The following is a 19,614-nucleotide window of genomic DNA, read 5'->3' as shown; positions in this document are numbered from 1 at the left end:
TTTTTTAAGTTGGAAGGAGGGGGAAATGTTTAAGTTTTCGTTTTGTTTGTTGTTTTAAAGAACAATTGACCATAGCTGTACCAAAATGTCTCTTCAGGTCTTAAGGCTGTCACAGTATTGGTTCCAGGTAGACTTAAGGATATTCAAATAGGGGCACCCTTTGAAGAGGGAAATGTTCCAAACCCTTAACTGTATTTAATATATTATTATAAAAAGTCCAAAGTAACTTCTGATGTTCTGTTATTTGAAGAGTCTTCATTTGCAAATAAAGTTTCTGGTGATAAACCACAATCACATCCTTCCACTCATTCATTAAACAAACATTTATTAATCAATTTTATCAAGCACATACTAGGTACTTTCCAGCCCTCCTAGAGTTTATATTTTTATAGTAGAGACTAGAGATGAAAGGTAGGTCTTCTAACTTTAATCCCAGGCAGTTTCCACTATACTAAGCAGCCTCTATTAAATTAAATGTTTACCCAGTCCATAAAAGGGTGGTTGCTTTTTTCAATAATACTCCTTTTCAAGTCAGCCTCTCTGTGAAAATCAGTTACCTACTCTGTGAAATGGAGATAATCCCTGCCTCCAGTACCATCCCTTTGGAGTCTTGAGGCTCTAAATAAAGATCAATTTGTAATAAGACAGCCATATAAAGCAAGTAAGGCTTCTAGCGCATGGCTATAAAGCCAGCTGATACAGCTTGATTACAATGCAGCAATTTAAGTGCCAAGGCCATGTTAGAAATGTGAGTGTGACTTAGTTATAGATTTCAAAATAATGAGTAGGAAACTTATTCCTAGGTGGCCTGGCTTTTCAATGCCTGGCCATTTTCCAACAAGAACACGATTACACACTCACTTGACTTTATGAGAGCAATGGCAGAAGTGTCCCTGGAACTCCACATGCTCTCAGGACCCAGTCAGTGCTGCTCCCATGGCACCTGTGGAAAAGCTGGGACCTGTGACATTACAGGAGGACCAAAGCCTGAGGCACCTCCTCCTTCAACCAGGGATCCTCCTCTTTTTGTCCCCTCACTGCATCTCTGATACACGTATATACATATTGCATTAAATCTTGATCATATGAGTGTATGCTTCTTTGTAAAGGAACAAAATTGTTTTTAGCATCAAAATTGCTTTTAGCATCACCTCTGTGACTAGAAAGTGGTTCTTAAACTAATACACTAACTTACACAGATAATGTGAAGATTGTATAAGAGCAGGTATTCATTTACAAAAAGTATATATATAAAAAACAAGGGTGATTATTGATGAAGAAAGCTGCAAAGCAGAAAAAGAAAGAATATGAGATTGTTTTAGCTTTTCAATTAAGACAAAGTTACTTGTATAGGCTAATCATTTTCTTGCTGTCACAAAATAGGGGTCAAACAATGACTAGCCCTGCCAGATGATCTGGGAAATAAAATTTGGGTCCCAATCACAATTGATGTATCTTTTTACACAGTAAATCAACCTTACTAAATAAAATGACAGAAAAAAAGCAACATGAGCAGGAAAAAATGGGGCGGGGGGGATACGCAGCTATAAAGCTTTGATGCATTTAACAACTGCATATGCAGAAGAAGGTGCTATATACAGGGTAGTAGCTATGGTAGAGAATACAGAAATTCAAAAATATTTACCCTCATTTAAGTTATCCAACTTCAAATTATTCTGGCAGAGCACACACATCATCTCAATGCTAAAAAATGCTGGTAACTACAACTACCAAAAAAGTCACAAGTCCATTGTTAGGGAAAGTAACACATAAATAAAACCAATACAATAATCCCTTCCAGAAGCTGAGTTTTATATCCTACCTCAAATTAACACTTGCACTAAATGAAAAACAAGATGGAAAAGACTATTTAGCAAGCAGATTTCCATCTGTTTCTGAGAAATTCCCTTACTATTTCCTATAACTACACAAACACTTGGAAAATAGAACAGGGAAAGGGATGATTTTTTTCCCCATGACTTTTAAAGAGGGCAATCCTGGATAAAGAATTGGTTTGTAGGGTAACAAATAACTTGATTTTGCATATTTGGGGGTGATGTTAACCATGGCATAGAATCCAACCCAATTCACGTTTATTGTGATAGACCCCAAGTTTTTTGTGCAAAGTAATATTGCAAAACACAAAATAGTTTTTCTGCCTTCAAGAAATAAGAGTTTCTTATAAAATATAGTTGTACATAATCTAGGTCTGGTTATCCGTTAGCTATGGGATAAACTAAGAAGTCTTAGTATGTGAGACCCTCATACTCTGTCTGGCTTCCTTGAAAGTTACAGTCAGACACTTCCCTTAAATGCTTACATGTCCTCTTTCCCCGAACTGGCACATTGGTGAGAGGTATTATTAGCCCCCCTTAACAAACAAGGAAACAGTCTTTGAGAGATTAAGATTCCCCAAATCATGCAGCTATTAATATGGCAATTCAGAGACTCTTCTAACTGGTACAATTCCACATATTACAGTACACCAAGGTAAATTATATTAGGCATCTATTTTGGGACAAGGAGGCATAAGATTGACAAATCACCCAGTTTAGGACACTGTCCTGCTTGAACTTTCCAATTCTCTAGCTATTTTCACTCTTCACATTGCTTCATCTTTCCCTCCTTCCTGTACTTCCAAATACACAGAAGCTAGGGGTTTCCTGACATGGTCCTCATAAAAATGACAGAAGTTCTGCACTGGATGGCACCACAGGAAATTTAAAGACCTCTGTGCTTTGTAGAAATTCCTCCAGGGTCTAGAGTGTCTATAAAACTCTTTGCCCTACAGGGCTGTAAGCTATAGACAGCTGCACTGGACTACCTATGGTGGAGAAAGAATTGCTCGTGTCTAGACATATCCCATCTGGAAGGCATGTCAAATGTTTAAGTATGAAACTGTGACTGGATAGTTATGTGTGTGACTTTACTTTGGAAGTTTATTTGGAGGCTATTGTGGTAGAGAGGGTAGTTAAAATAGGCCAATCATTCAGTTTCTGTGTTACCTAGGATTTTTTTTCCAATTAAAGACCCACATTAGTTGCTCAAGCTAGCAATTCCTTTCAAGAAGGCTTAAAAAATAAAATTATCCACACAGAATTCTTGAATTTGTAATCAATGTTTTGTTAACCACTCATAGTAAGATTTGACATGATTAAAGAAAAGGTATTAGTCTGTTTTATAAGTAAAGTTTCTGTATTTTTTCCCACTGTATGGACCAATTTCCTATTTCTATTAATTTTCCTTAAAGTTTTTTACATACCCTTGAATGCCTATCCTTTAAGTTAGAAAATTACTAAAAGAGCTCCAACTAAAATATTTTATTAGATAATATTGCTGAAATACTGGTTTTAAAGTATTTTCTCCTGAGGGACTTTTTGCTTGCTTAACATACTTGGAAGATGGTTGGGCTCCTTCTCATCCGTTAGGTCTTAGTTTAAATGGAGCCCTCTACTTCCCAGTCCACCCAACATATATATACTTTCTTCTCATCCAAGCCCCTCTTTTATTCTCTTCATAGCATACATCACAGTGTGTAATTAACTTTTTAATTTACTTAGTTTTTGTAATCTATGCACCCACCCACCCCCACTCCTTCAATATGCATTAAAATGGAAGGTCCACCAGGGCACACCTTTCCTATCATTTTTATCAGAGACACAGTGAATAAATGTTGAGCTTTTATGGGCAATCTGTTTTCCAAATAACGTCCAGAAACAGAAGTGAAATTTAGCGAGTCTGCTCCTAAGTCATATCTAGATTCAAATTCCAGCTCTGTTACATACTACCTATGTGAACACTGGCAAGTTATTTAACCCTTGTGGCCCTTAGTTTCCACATCTGTAAAAATAAGAGATAATATTACTGGGTTGCCCCATACTGTTTGAGAAGATGAACCGAGAAAATATGATGATGATGGAAATATAAATTAGTAAACTATTTTGGAAAAAATTGGGCATTATCTTCTAAAGCTGAAAATATGCATACCCTTTAACCCAGCAATTCTACTCCTAGGTATATCTCTATACATAAACAATACTAACATGAAGCAGGACACTTGTATAACAATGTTCATATTAGCACTGTAAAAAACTGTCAAAAACTAGACACGATCCAAACATCCGTAACTGCAGAATAAATAAACTGTAGCATCTCATACAATGAAATAAAAATGTAATAGCTATAAAAATGAATGAATTATCAATACAAACAAACCTAACAGTGAACAAAAGACAAAAGATGGCAGATAAAAATATACTGTATAATTCCACAGGCAAAACTAGACTACAGTTGACCCTTGAATAATGCAGGGATTGGGGGGGCAAACCCCTGTGCAGTCAAAAATACATGTATAATTTTGACTCCCCCCAAAATTAACTACTAATAGCCTACTATTGACTTATTATGGAAACCATACCAATAACAAACAGTCAATTAACATATATTTTGTATGTTATGTGTATTATATACTACATTCTTAGAACAAAGTAAGCTAGTAAAAAGCATATTAAGAAAATCATTAAGGAAGAGAAAATACATTTATAACATTTATTTAAACATCCATGTATAAGTGGACTTGCACAGTTCAAACCTGCGTTGTTCAAAGGTCAACTGTAATATTCTTCAGGAATACATAAAGGTAATGAAAGCCATTTAAAAAAAAAATTAAAACCAAGGCTGAAGGAAATCATCACCATTAAGCCATGACAGCAGCTCCTTTGGGAGATCAGCAAGGAGTGCACAGAGGATTTCTGGGGTGCCAGCAATGTTCCATTTCTTGATCTGGGTGTTGATCACTTAAGTTATACATTTATTATTTTTTTTCTCTGCTATTTTCCACAATAAAAAGACTTTTTTTAATATAAATTTTATTGGGGAACAGTGTGTTTCTCCAGGGCCCATCAGCTCCAAGTCGTTGCCCTTCAATCTAGTTGTGGAGGGCGCAGCTCAGCTCCAAGTCTAGTCGCCGTTTACAATCTTTACTTGCAGGGGGAGCAGCCCACCATCCCATGTGGGAATCGAACCGGTAACCCTGTTGTTCAGAGCTCGCGCTCTAACCAACTCAGCCATCACGACTGCCCCCCAAAAAATACTTTTAAAAGTATAACCAAAAACAATGAGCTTTACAGACAAACATGGCATCACCTTTTTGCCTGATGAGCGAGGATTTATCACCTACCCCATCTGCAAGTCAGTTGGGTATAGTGTGAAGAATGTGGCTGTGATGATCAAAGATCATGCTACTAGAAATGTTCTGTATCTTCTTTAGAACTAAAAGCTACTGAGTAAATGGTAACTTCCTCTGGCAACCATTAAGCACTTTATAGCAGGCCTAGCTGAGGTTCAGGTTAGATTTCATAGTCTGAGAATAGAAGCAAAACTTCTAGGCCCATCTTTAATTAAGCAAATTAAATCACTGCTAATGGCAGCCAGAGGAGTGGGGATCTTTATTCCAGGGCACAGTTAATATACAAGAATTTATTACTTTGTTTACAAGCAGCTTATTACCAATTTAAATAAACCCAAAATTACACTTAAACTGTTAAAAGTTCACCCCAAAATGCTATTTAAATCCTAAAAGCAAACCTCTGAACTAAAGTATTAATAAAGATACTTTAAAGGTAAAAATTTCTTCTTGTATAGTTTAATAGCATCTGCTTAATACTAAGGTAAGTCAATACCATGAAACATAGCCAAATTAGTAATTAAAACTGATGCATACATGTGCAAATTGAGGTGCCAAAGTGGCTGGGTTTATTCTAACAATTTTTTCATCAAGTACTAGCCAATTATATCATCCTCAAGCCACCAACATTTCCTATCCGTGCTGTCGGTGATTGGTGTATTCAGTGTAATGCCCCCCCCTCCAAAGGCTATTCTCTCAAAACGAAGTATTGTTTTACAGGAATCCAATCTGCTCTGGTTAACAATGGTCTATTAATATCCAGTGGTACTAATGCAAAGCTCAAAACTCAAGTGCCACAGATAAAAGTGGATGGTGTGGCCATGTGACTTTACAATGAACCAAGTCAGAACTGCTGACTGCAGTTAAAGAATTCAGTCCTCTACCTAGCCCATCATGTTCTTTACTAATCATTCAAGACTGAATTACAACAGAAAGCATTAAGAATAGCATAATTATGTATCATTTCAAATCCCAACTTGCTAATGCCAATAAACTCGTAGCTTGAAAACATTTAAATTCAAATCACCAGAAAACTTATACCTTCCAGTAGTAATGAATAATATAAATATGTGATCTATATTTAAAATTGTTTTATTTTTAAAATAATATACATACCTACCTACCTAGGGCAAATGGGAGAAAAGCAAAGACCAGAAAGGAAATACTCTTGGTAGATAGAGCTGCTGTGGGTGAGATCCCTGGGTTTGCTGCCTTTTTTAACTGAGAGCATTCCCCAGAGATGTGTAACTTGGAAGGCTGAAACTGAAGCCTTAATAACTTGAAATATCACAGAAGAGAGCCCAAAAGCCAGCAAAAGAATTGGAAATTGGAATCTCTAGGAAAAAAATGTAATGATAGTAAGGGTAAGCCCCAAATCTCAGCTGACAACTAAATTACACAGGTGTAGGGGAAACCACCCAGCTTCCACCAGGAGCCAGGCTAAACAAAGCAGCTGGAAACCATAAAACAGAGCAGATATCAGCTAGTACATTGCCAGGAAAGGAACCAGTTTGAAGTTTTAACCTAGGCAAGTTAAGTACATGTTAGAACAAAAAACAATAATCCTTAGAAGAATATAAACAACAACCCAAAGTTACTACAATGTATTATCTATACTTCAAGTTTTCACCCCAAAATATTACTAAACAGGAAAATTGAACTCGTAATAAAAACAAACAAACCAATCATTAGAAATTAACTCCAAGTAGGCAAAGATTTCAGAATAGGTATAATAAACACGTTCAAAAATTAAAGGTAAATATGGTACCAGCGAATAACAGAGGGAATCTCAACTGACAAATGGAAACTCTATTTTAAAAATTAGAAGTTTAGACCTGAAAATCACAATAATTGAAATAAAAAATTCACTAGATGGATTCAACAGCAGAATGGAAATGGCGGAGGAAGCAGTGAAAAGAATTAACTTATAGATACAAGAAACTTAACAAACCCAAAAAGGATACACGAAGAGAGACACCCCTATGAAAACAGCTGAAAACCAAAGATAATATCTTAAAAACAACCAGAGAAAAACAACATATATATAGAAGAGCAATGATATGATTAATGGCTGTCCTATCAGAAACGGTGGTGGCCAAAAGGCACTGGAAGTGCATATTCAAAGGGCTGAAAGAAGAAAACCCTGTCAACCAAGAAGTTTACATCCAAAGTGAAGTGAAATAAAGACACCTTCAACTAATTAAAAACTAAAAGAATTTTGTTGCCAGTTGACCTCCGTTACAAGAAGTACTCATGGAACCAAATCGGTATCAAATGGCAACGCAGATCTATAAGAAGAAATGAAAAACAATAAAAATAAATATGAGTATAAAACACTATTATGTATTTTTCTTTTTTAAAGCCGTGACTGTTGAAAGCAAAAATACAACTGTATTGTTGGTTTTATAATTTATATGAAAACCAGAGCACTAAGGAAAGTACTTTGTTTTAAGGTTCAGTATTTTAGCTGAGACATTCAAAATTCTCCCTAAGTAGAGCAACCACTAAAACAATAATGCAGAGATACAAAACTTTTAGAAACTCAATAGAAGAATTAAAATGGAACAATAAAAAAGTTAGAGGATCATAAACCAGATTTTAAAAAAAAAAAAGAAAAACAGCAAAATACCGGGCCTAATTACAACCAAATCACAATAAATGTAAATGGACTAAATAGTCTACAAAGAGAAAATGCAAGTTATGGTATACATGTATCGTATGGTACATGTATGAGTATCATACAAACATTCACTTAAATAGACAACTACTAAGTGGTGAAATAGGAAACTATTTTTTTACTATTGATTATTTAATACTAGGTGAGAAAAGTAGAATATAAAATTGTAGTTTAAAAATATATATAAAAGTGCAAAAATGTTAAGAATTTAAAGTCTGTAACTTACTTTCTCTATTTTCCAACCCTTCTATATTATTTTCTCTACATAATGAAATAATAAAAATTTTAAATAAACAACACACAATGAAAGTGAAAACCTTGGAGTCAATTTTTAAAGTGTGGGTTTTGAAAAGGATTTAGTCCTCAGTCTCTGAAAATGTAATACTCTAGGATGACTTGAGACTGAAATTTTCCAAAAATGTGTATGTAGTTCGTTGACTCTTTCTTGTATTAATATTTAAACTACTGTCGTTTATTTTGCGCCAGCATTATGCTAGATGGAGATGCTGCGATAACCAAAACTCAGGTCCTATATCTTTGCATCTACTTAAAAAGGCTATTCTAGTCTATTTTCTGAGAACTTTGTTTCTGCTTTTCATGATTTTCTTATCTTGTCTCTGTAACATGCTGGCTATCTCTGGATCCACCTTTGCAGTGTTCCTTCTTTTTAACCTGCCCTGGTTCTGGAAACCAGACAGCCATATTTGTTGTAACTATGTATAAAGTGTAACTATACAGTCCCCAAGTGCAGGTGTGGTGAATCCCTTTTGTGTGAGGCCTTTTTTGTTGTCGTTGTTGTTGCCTTGCTGAATTACTGGATCATTTTTCTTTTTTTTTTGATCAGCAAATATGCCAAATAATTGGGATAGAAATAAGTGAGATAGCATCATAATTTCTCCAAGCCTATAACCCAAATCTATTATTTCTATAAATTTACAGTTAAGCCAGTACAGAGAGTAATTTATCATAAAGCTATGAAAACAGATTATTTTCATAGTTAGCATTTGTCTATAAAAGGGTATTTCAAAGTTGAGAGCTAGCATATCAAAGAAAATAACTATGCATATTGTCACTGGGACAACCAAAGTGTAGGACTCTTAGTATGGTCTGGGAAATGGTTCTCAAACCTGGCTTTCTGGGAAATCACCAGAAAGTTTTTGTATATGTAGAAAACTATATGTACATTCCTTGGCAGAGAAGAGTCTGTAATGTTTCTCTAGGTGATTTAGAAATTTAGGAATCACTGGTTCAGAAAAAAAGGATGGGGGACAGAGACCTAATTTCAAAAGCTTTACCAAGTATTAGCTTTGTGGCTTTAGGCAAACCACAGCCTTGCAAAATGAGACTGTTACTCCAAGACCTTTTGAAAACCCATCTCTTTTAAAGATAGATTTGAAGACCAAAAATAGAGTATGTAGCTTTAGAGTGCTTTGGAAACTCTAACACTTTATATAACGTTAAGAAATTCTATACAGCCTTTCCAATTAAAGACCCAGATCTCAATTCTTGGAATAAAAAATATTCCACTGATTCAACAAACAATTCATTGAGGGCCTAATATGTTTTAGAAACCTTTATTTGAGGAAGAATCCCCTGCAAAATTAGAAGAAAATTTTATTTTAAACTAGTGGTGACTATTTAATGTGGAAGGAAAAAAAAAAAGAAACGAGGAATGAGGAAAGGAGAAAAGTTCCCTTAAACATCGCTCCTTTGACAGGCCTGTGTAACAGATCTCTCTGTGATGATGGAGATGGTCTATATCTCCACTGTCCAATACAGTAGCCATTAGCCCCATGTGAGTATGAGCACTTAAAACGTGGCTTGAGTAATTAATTGAAGAACATAATTTTTAATTTTAATTTAAACTGAGTTTAACAGCCACCTGTGACTAATGGTTACAACATTGAAAAGCACATCCCTAGAACATTAAAAAATTTAGGTCAAATTTATGGGAGATAGTGATAGGGAAAGGCAGAGGAAATGGGGGAAAAAACTTAGTTAAGACTCCATTTATAAGAAACTTTCTTATATTTAATTTCTTTTTGAAGACTCTTCTACTAGGAAAAGATGTATCCACACATTGAAACTGAGGAGTCCAAATCTTTTCTACTTTATCTTTAATGGAATAATAAACAACTGTCACAGATATTTTAAAAAGAGAAAAAACTCACCAAAATAACAAGAACTTATACAGTATTAAACTGTAGGGTATTGGAAGTAACACCAACTGGGAGTCAGAATGTTTGCCACAAGTTTCAATCCTTGTTCTGCCAGTTACAGGTCCTATGATTTTGCACAAGTTCCTTAGCTCTTTTGCACAAGTTCCTTACTTAGCTCTTTTGCACAAGTTCCTTAGCTCTTTTGCACCTTCAACTTCAAATGTGCAAATTGGGGCAATTTGCCTGTCAAATGTCCTTTAGAAATTCTAGCTAACAAATATAAGGTACGTAAAAGAGTTTAAGATTCTTTTATACTACATTAATTTATAAATAGTGTAGTATAACATAATATTTATATAATTAAACATAATATTCATAATTTATAAAGAACTAGTTCTATTATTCAACATGTATTGATTGAGGGTCAAGCCTGCATACAAGGTGCTAGGGACAGGGATGATAAGCAGACACAGACACAGTGTGCTTCTCATACAGCTTGAAGTTCAAGTTGACTCAAATAACCATGTTAATAAGTATACGATCACTAACTGAAATAAGGGCTTTAAGGGGAAAAAGGGTTTGTCCTAGACTAGAGGACAATACGGCTTTCTCTCTGAGGAAATACGGATTGAAGTAAAATCTTTAAACTGAAAAGTTAACTGTGTATGGGAGAGAAGAGAGGAAGAGTTCAGACAGTACGAAGTACAAGGACCCTATAGCAAAGGAAGTATTGTGCCATTGAATAGTTTCAACACTGGAGAAGAGGTACGCTAGAGCTAGACAATGCAGGGCTAGTTTTAAGCCAAGGAATGACATAACCCATTCTGTTTTGAAAAGATCATTCTGGGCATAATAGTGATGGGGGGTGGGGGGAGAAGCAGGCATAGTGAATTTGGAGAATCTAGTCAGGTTACTGTAGAGGCACATGCTGCAGTTGGGTCTAGGATGATAATAGTGAAGATAAAGATATTTAGGAAATAAAGGTGATAGAACTCAGTGATGAATTGGATGGGAGGAATAAAAGAAAGCGTCAAGGATGACTCATAGGTTTCTCACTTGTGCAATGCGATAAATAGTGGTACCATTCACAGAGACATAGGACACACTGGAAGAAGGCCTGGGCTGTCTTGTTTTTGGAGAGGGAGTGAGGCAATCAAGTTTGTGAGTCTGCGGTGCCTTTGAGACATAAAGCAAAAATTTCCAGCAGGCACTGGATGCCCACTCAGTAAAGGGGTACAGGTGGGAGACACAATTTTCAGTCATTAGCCTACAGATAATATAGTGTAGGGAAAGAAGACAGAGGAAGACCAAAAGCCAGAATCAAGCCTTGAGGGTGGCCAGTTTAGAGATAAAGAAAACGCAAAAGACACTGGGCTGAAAGAGCCGGAGTGGGAAAAGAAAAATGGAAAGACAGAGTGCTATTATGCAAGCCAAGGCAGTGACAAGACTTCAAAAGAACATCAAGTGCTGGTGAAAGGCTGAATGCTGCTTGGGGGGGGGGGGGGAGGGGGAGTGTCCTGAATTGGTGATAAGGTCTAAGGTGACTGGGGACTTCAACAAGAACTATTCAGGTGAAATGATGTAGTAGAAGTCATACTACAGAGATGGTGGGTCCCAGGTCCTTTGAGTCTTCTTCCACTCAAGTAATCAAGCCTAGCCTACCAAGCCCCCCATCTGCAAAACAGCTCCAAAATGACTTGCATACTAAACTATTTAGAAGCTACATTGATGAAGGAACTAACTCACACCAAAGCAACAAAGATCCATGCCAGAGGTTTTTAGAGTTCTCAACCTAAATGAGCATCTAATTTGTGAATGTTCAGCAACAGCACATTTAAAGCAAGAGAAATTTGAGCCCAAGGGTATTACAAACACACCAGCCATAATTAGCTTCTGCAGAGAGACAACATTCCACTAAGTTATTTTTGCTTTTCAGATTTTCCCTTTCTTCTAATTAGAAATCCCCAAGTTCTTTATCAACTCCACATTTTTCATAACAGCTTTAAGACAGAACTGGTACAGGTTCTAGTGAAAAATGGAAGAATAATAAAGCCACTAGCAGACGACAGCTTCTGTATTTTAAATAGAAAGCCACTGATCTGGTTTTAACTTCAGTATTTTAAGTAGTTTTCCTTGTTGTCCATCCCCCCACCCTTTCACTCTGTGGAATCAACCCACTAGTTCCCCACCCCTTTGTACTCTATTTGAAAAACGAGTTTTCATGGCTTTACCTAAAATTTGTAGCATACGAGCACATTTTTATGCTACAATTTACAATCCATTTTCTTAAGTTCTTTTATTTCACTAACCAGTAGCTCCCACTGTAGAACTAATTTGTAGAATGAAACTCACCTCCTGAGTCCACCTCCCAAACTTGCTCTTCCCAATTTCCCTATCTATGGACTCCACCCACCCTAAGGGGGCTGGGGGAACCTGGCATTAATCTTTCCATCCCCTTCATCCAAGCCATCAGCAAATCTCAGTAATTCTACCTTTCAAACACACCCAGCACTTGAAGAACACCTTTCTTTGTATCACACACTACCACCTTAGTAAATAAGTCATCATCATCTTCACCGAAACACTGTAAGAGGCTTCTAACTGGTCTCCCAGCTTCCACCATTATCTCCTTACAGTGTATTCTGCACACAGAATCAGTGATATTTTAAAAACGTAAATCAGATCATATCAAGTCTGTGCTCAAAAGCCTCCATGGCTCCTGACCTCACTTACAGTCCAGTCCTGTCTTTGTCATGAGGTGCGAGTTCTACACTATTCATTCCTCACTCCCAACTGCTCTCTCCTCCCACTTGGCCCTCCAGTCTTGCTGGCCGCCTTGTTTCTCAGTCACGCCAAGCACACTCTCATCTCAGGGTCTTGGTGTTTGCAGTTCCGCTGCCTAGAATGTTCTTCGCCCCAGGTATCTGCATGGGACGAGCTCTTACTCCTTTCTAGCATCTGCTCACCTAGCAGAGAGGCTTTCTCTAACCACTCCAAAAAAGAACCCCCCAGGCATCACTACCCATCTTCAGTTTTCTTCACAGCAATTACACCGGACCTATTTGTTTGTCTCCTGCCACTGGAATGAACGCGCCATAATTCTGTTGTGCTCACTGCCTGTCCCCGCCACGGAGAACAGTGTGGCTGGTGCTCAGCAAGGATGTGCTGAGTCACCAAAGTCATCTTCTTTTCACTTCAGCATGGAACCAATTTGATCATAGTACTACAGACTTTCTAAACATATATATGAAACGTAATTGAAAATTAATGAAAACAAACACACTCAACCCACCAGCACCGAGAAACACTGTTTGGTCCTTTAGATTCTAGTGCCACAGGACTGGGAATATGAGTATGAACAGCAATACACAGAGAAGACATCGATTACACAGCAGTGTAGACTGGGGGCCACATTGGAAATCGCACAGTTGATCTTGCCATCTCGCTGGCAGTTTGTGTCGACCTAGGAAATGCACACAGCAGCACACATACATCAGACTTCAGCTCTGCTGGCTCCACCATATCAGGGTGGAGCCCCTGACAAAATTGTGAAATAGTCCAAGTTTGACTTTGCCACGTGCAAATATTTCTTATCAGGGTCCCACCTTCACTCAATCCTGGAACTACTCTACTCCCTAACCCCAGGGATGTGACTCATTCGTGTTCCTCCAGGACGACCTCTAAGGACTCAAGCTATGCACTGAAGTGATTAGTAGTGTGTGGAATTTCTTGTCCAAGAATCAACACAGCCCACTCAGAAGCAGCTACAGGAGTTAGAAAAGGTAACATACTTGTTGAACGTTTTAAATGAAAGTCCTTGTCAAGTAGGCGGAATTGCCCACCCTAATACAGTCGGTGAATAAATGTTTATTGAGTACCTATTCTCTGTATGAAGATGAACGAGACACGAGTTCAGATCCTAGGGAAAGAGGCAGTCATGTCATACATCATCACAAGAATTCCTCACTTCTCTGTTATGTAATCATTCCACTCTCAGGAGGTCATGGTAGAGAGGTGACGGTGGTAATCCCCAGTGTGTCCCCCTCAACATCCCTGCCATTTCAGAGCAGGTCTGGGGGATAGAAAGGAAAAGAGATAATTAAAAAGAGGAGGTCCTATGGCTTAGCATTAGAGTCAGAAAAAGCTGGGTGTTAATTACATCTGTACCACTTTCCATGAGAGTGATATTAAGCAATTTCTTCACTTTCTGTGAGCCCATTTTATCATGAGTAAAATATATGTAAAACCTATTTCTTAGGAATTAAATGAAAAAACCAACAAGCTCATCGAGACATAAAGGACACTTTACCTGTCTGATTTTATTAATGAAAAAGGCTAAAACAGAGGTCTTATACAAAGACTTGATACACTACCAGTAAAAGGCTCCTAAGCCTTGGCCTAAGGAAAACTGTACAAAGGTAATGCTACCTTCTAAAACTACTGTAATAGTGCTTTATATTCAGTAGGAGCTATTAGAGATTGTCCACCACATACTTTTCCAAATTTGATAATCATGCTTTCCATCTTCATGCTGAAGTTGTACATCAAATTCTTATTTCTTTGTTTACCCTCCCTCCACTTTTTTTCTTCTTGTAGGAGCAGGAATCACCATTTCGTTTTATTTTTTGAAATACTTTTTTTTTTTTTTTAAGAAAATCAATTTCTGGCATCAGCTCTAAAGAGTTCCTGCCTTCTTTGAAACTTTTTTCAGCCTCCCTGACACAGCTTGACTATTTCTCACCAGCCTAGCAGCTCCTTCATATCCTTTGCTAGTGTCTCTCAATCTCTAACAGACCTTCAGACATTCCCAGACCCTATTTCCGTTCTCTCATCTACCCACTCTCCTTAAGTAATTTCATCCACAACCTTAGACACTATATACACACATATATACAAATACACTATATATATATTTTTTACATATATACGTATATGTATGTGTATACACACATACATACATTTACATATAGATGTTTAATGCCCCGCTCCCTAAGACATCTTACCGGCTACCCAAACAGATTTCTTTCTCCTCCCACCCCCCAAATGTATAACACCATCTACTCAGTTACTCAAATCCAAAACCTGGGAATCAGCTTCTCTTTCACTCCCACATCCAGTCCACCTACATCCAATTCATTCTGCCACCAACCCTTATTATCTGCAACCCAGACCACAGTAATAGCTTGGGTCTCACTGCTTCCATTCTTGCCCTGGCCAATCCATTCTCCACCCAGCACCCAGCAATGTTAAAACAAACCAGATCATGTTGCCGCCTCACACAAAATCCTTCAATCCCTTCTGACTGCATTTATTGTAAAATCTTACACTAGCCTCCTTATAGAGCATTGGACATACCAATGTCTCGCCTCACTACCTTCGCGTATGTTCTTTTGACCTGGAACGTTGTCCTGCCCTATCATCAACTTATCCTTCAGGGTTCAGCTTCAATGTCACACTTCTTGAAAAAGGCCTCCCCAATTCCTATTAAAATTAGGTCCTATTATAGCCTGACTAGAATCCTATATGTACTTTCCTTGCATAGCATTGGGGAGAAAAGTTTGTTAACTATGTTATTTGTTCAACTATTTGGTTAATGTATGATTAAACAGAGTTCGTAACTGATTTTCTAATCACTGCATCACCCCACAGTGCTACAGCCATGTGTCCAACACCTAAGAAATTCCTCTCACCAATAAATGTTTGATAAACGGAGAATTCATCAGTGCTGGCCCTAGAATGGCTGCATAATACAGCAAGATGCACCATGCACATTTAACTATTCCCTTTCTGTTGGATTTTTAGGCAAAATACTTCAAAGTAACAGTGCTATGCAATGAAAGGAATTCAAGTAGAAGAAAGACAATGTGGTCCTTTCCCCTGACAATCTGGAGTGCTTGTCTTTTGCTTTTGCTCTTCCATAGTTCCTAGCACAGAGTTTGATCCATGGAAGATACACAAGCACTTAGTGACCAATCTATACTACTACATGACAATCAATGAAGTGTTAGAATTAAATGTTATAAAATATGTGGTTCACTGGGGGCTACAAGTATTACAAACGGTTTTAGGGAGATAGAAGTCAATCTAGACAGGGTGAGGAACAACTTTTGGGGATCTAGCCAACCTATGCTATCACCCCTCTCCTGCCCTCCTTCAACAACGGTGTATCTCTATAGCCAGATTTGTACTCCTTAACATGAAACATTTCTTTAGTCCATTTGCTAAATTCTAAACAAAAGTATCATCAATAGGAGGCTCTATGCTGAGTTAACCTAATAAATCTTTTTTTTTTTTGGGGGGGGAGGTCGGGGGTGGGACATAAAGGACCCGAGTGGTAGATAAAAAACTACAAAGAATTCATTATATTACCTGTTGCATAAATGAAACTCTGAACATTTTATATACATTATCTGATAATGTAGGAATTGAGAATCTAATTAAAATCCTAGAGTTTAACCACATACTTTCTGAAGGGTCAATCAATAGAAGACTGAAATGACTACCCTAGCCATTATTTTCCAGGCACTGAACATGCGTCTTTATGTGCATTTTTTCCTCCCAATTTTCAAAATAACCCTGAAAGCTGAGAAAGCTGAGGCTGACAGTCTGCTTGAGTTCAAGTACTATACAGCTAGCAATACAGGTCTTCTTTTTTTAGACACTGTAAACTGACCAAAAATGCCAAAACAAACAAAAACAACCCTGAAGTTTTAGAGAATTTCTAGTGCTTTCTTACTAGATAATTTAAAATAAAAACTTTCCTAGGAAGCATACAAGTTCAAGGAATATAATATCCTTCAATTTAAAAAGCCTTTCTAAAACTTACGGGTAAATATAGAGTGCTTTACTGCTAAAACTACACGGCTTTGGTAAAATAAATCTGAAATGTATCTGTATAATATTTTCAGTATAAAAGTTCTCTTAAAAAGGGAAAATTACCAGCTACGAACCTATTTTATAAAGACTGAGTTTTGAAAAGAAACAAAAAATAGATCTGGGAGGAACTACAGGAGTATGAATAAAAGAAGTGTTTTAAAAATTGTTCTTCTTCTGATATGACAAAATACCACAATGGAATAACAGGAGTAGCATTATCCAAAGCTAAATGATGTCAGGTTTTTAAACAATCAATAAGCTGTGAGGGTTGGGACCTCTGTAATTATTTCAAACTGTATGAATGTTACATTATCAAACACTGGGACAAGTACAGTCTTGTACGAAATGACTATGAGTTCAAATAATCATATCCAAAACAAATTACATACTTTCTGTATTTAAACTTTTCCACATTATGATCATTTCAACCTGTACGGTACCGACTCTCTGCATTCACAAAATTCCATCAATGTAGTCATTACACACTTGTAAAAGCAGATTTGAAGTAATCCCAACTCATAAAAAAGTTAAATATTAACTGAACCTCAAAAGCATCAATGTTATCTCGAAATAATGATTTTGTACCCTAAAGAAATAAAAGTCGTATGTGGCCATAAAAAATAGAATTACAAAAATCAATAGAATTTATAGGGATGGCTTTCTGTTTGCAGAGTATAACTACTTATGCAAGACCCTAGAAAATCTTTCTGGACTTCCTCCACAGAAAAAAAACCAATTCTCTATTCTCTATCTCTCTCTCTCTCTCCTCTCTCCTCTCTCCTCTCTCTCTCTCTCTCTCTCTCTCTCCCCTCTGTGTCCCGCTTCCCCCCATTCCCGCCTATGTATTTTGATATAGTCCTCTCCCAAAAGGTTTACATTAAAAAATGGATTTATGCCATTATAAGGAACAGCATGTCCCAAGATTTATGATCTTTGCATATTCAAGACTGCAGGAATTGAGCTTTAATAATTCATAGACCACAAACACATCCTGTTAAGATTTTTCCTTGAAACACTGAAGTTCCCACTCTTGGGACCCCTAATGGGTGTACATAAGCTATACAACACAATCTTTGAAAAGGACACAGATGGTAGGTGCTCTCCACTCTCTCCCGAGAGACGTCCTCACCTAAACCTCCTGCACATTCCCTTCCCGGGTCCCACAAGCATAACTGTCATACAAAGGGATGGTAATTGTTAAGCGTGGGTGAGAAACAAAAGCGTACAAGGAGATACATAACTGGATGGGGAAGGTTGTTAAACGCAGCCTCTCCTGTATCACGTAACTAGCCTAACCCGCGCTGCAAACTTTTAAGAGATTAAGTTACATTCCTCTGCAATTCCACCCTTGACAGCTGAATCCAAAGATGCCAGCGAGTCGTGCACGTCCTTTCCCGCCGCCTCACCCGTGGAGAGCCGGCGGCCACATGCCGCGGTCAGCGCGGACCAGAGGTTGGGGAAGGAGGGAGGACTGGCAACAGGGCTGCAGGGAGAGCTCACCTTTTCCAGCTCATCGTGGAGTTCCGCTAGGCTTGGCCGGAGCAACTTCTCGCCCAGCTGCGCGGCTGTATGCCGGTAGTAGTCGATCCTGGGCACGGCGTCCATGGTGTTGTGCCCAAAGGTGCGCAGGTAGTAGGTGTTGGTGTGGGTGTCATAGTAGTACTGCTGGTGGTGCCCACTGCCGCCGCCGCCCGAGTGCAGGCTGCTACCCTCGCTCAGCACTGTGTCCCCGCCGTTCTGGAAGCTCACGTTGGGCCCCTCGCCTCCGACCCCTGCCGCATCCGACAGGCTCTCGTCCGCCGAGGAAGCAGCCGGGTCCACGAAGTTCACACGGAAGCGGCCCTTGGCTTCCTCGCTACCTTTGGCCGGCCCGCTTTCGCCGCTAACTTTCCCGCCCGTGGGGGTCTCCTTGCTCCCCGCCGCAGCACCGGCCGCTGCCGCCGCCGCAGCAGCCCGCCCCGCGTTCTCGGAAACCAGGTCCACCTGGAAGCGGCTCTGGCTCGGCGTGGGCCCCAAGGGTCTGCCCAGCCCGTCCCCGGCCGCCGCTGAGCCCTCACCGCGAACCCCGCCGCCGCCCAGGCTAGCGGCCGCAGCATCCTCCGGCATCGAGGGCACAGCCGCGCCGGGCAGGTCCACCCCAGAGGCAGCCAGCGGAGCGGCTGGCGGCGTCTCCCCGACCCCGGCCAGCCTCCGGGCGCCGGAGGAGGGCGCCGTAGGCCTCGGCTCCATCGCTGCCCGACCCCCGGAGGACCCGGAGAGCCTGGCGGACGTCGCGGGCAGCACGCCTTCCGCGCCCCTGGCCGGCGGTGGCCGCGGCCGCAACGTCAGATGAGGGAGTCGCTCTCGCCGTCGCCCGCTCTCCGCCGCTAGCCCGACCGGGCCGGCACCAACGCCGTCAGGAGCCGAGTCAGCGCGCGAGTGCAGCGGCCGCGGGGCGGGCCCCGCTGTTTAAAGCCTCGCCGGGGCCGCGGCGGTGGAGGCTCCCGCTGCAGCACGCGGGAGGCGGGGCCCGAAGCTCCTCCGCCCCTCAGCCCGCCCACCCGTGGTCCTGCAGTGGCACTCGGCGTACGGTCCCTGGGCGCCCCTGCCCTCCCGGGGTCCTGCGCTGCCCCACGCGAGAGCGGCCAGCGTTAAGACCGCGTCCAGCCAGTCCGCGCCGGGCCTCCGGCAGCACGAGCAGAGCGAGCGGGTAGCGGGCGCGGCCGCCTGACCGCCGT

General features: G+C 39.7%; 1 protein-coding gene across 3 annotated transcripts in view; it reads right to left on the bottom strand.

The window, feature by feature from the left end:
- SLC12A2 (solute carrier family 12 member 2) overlaps nt 1-19,341 on the bottom strand; it is an 83,636-nt gene extending 64,295 nt beyond the window's left edge. The window contains exon 1 of one of the 3 annotated variants that reach the window (XM_019732390.3): nt 18,398-19,341. In XM_019732390.3, coding sequence (XP_019587949.2) covers nt 18,398-19,126 — 729 coding nt within the window. In that variant the 5' untranslated portion in view covers nt 19,127-19,341. The remainder of the gene's footprint in view (nt 1-18,397) is intronic. The other 2 variants (XM_019732391.3, XM_019732392.3) reach the window with 2 other exon arrangements.
- Nucleotides 19,342-19,614: the final 273 nt, after the last annotated feature.

The sequence above is a fragment of the Rhinolophus sinicus genome, chromosome 3 (assembly GCF_057876585.1).
Source record: "Rhinolophus sinicus isolate RSI-liver-muscle chromosome 3, RSI-T2T, whole genome shotgun sequence".
In the NCBI taxonomy this organism is placed as follows: domain Eukaryota; kingdom Metazoa; phylum Chordata; class Mammalia; order Chiroptera; family Rhinolophidae; genus Rhinolophus; species Rhinolophus sinicus.
Note: the sequence above shows the minus strand (reverse complement) of the source record. Positions and strands in the feature narration are given on the sequence as shown.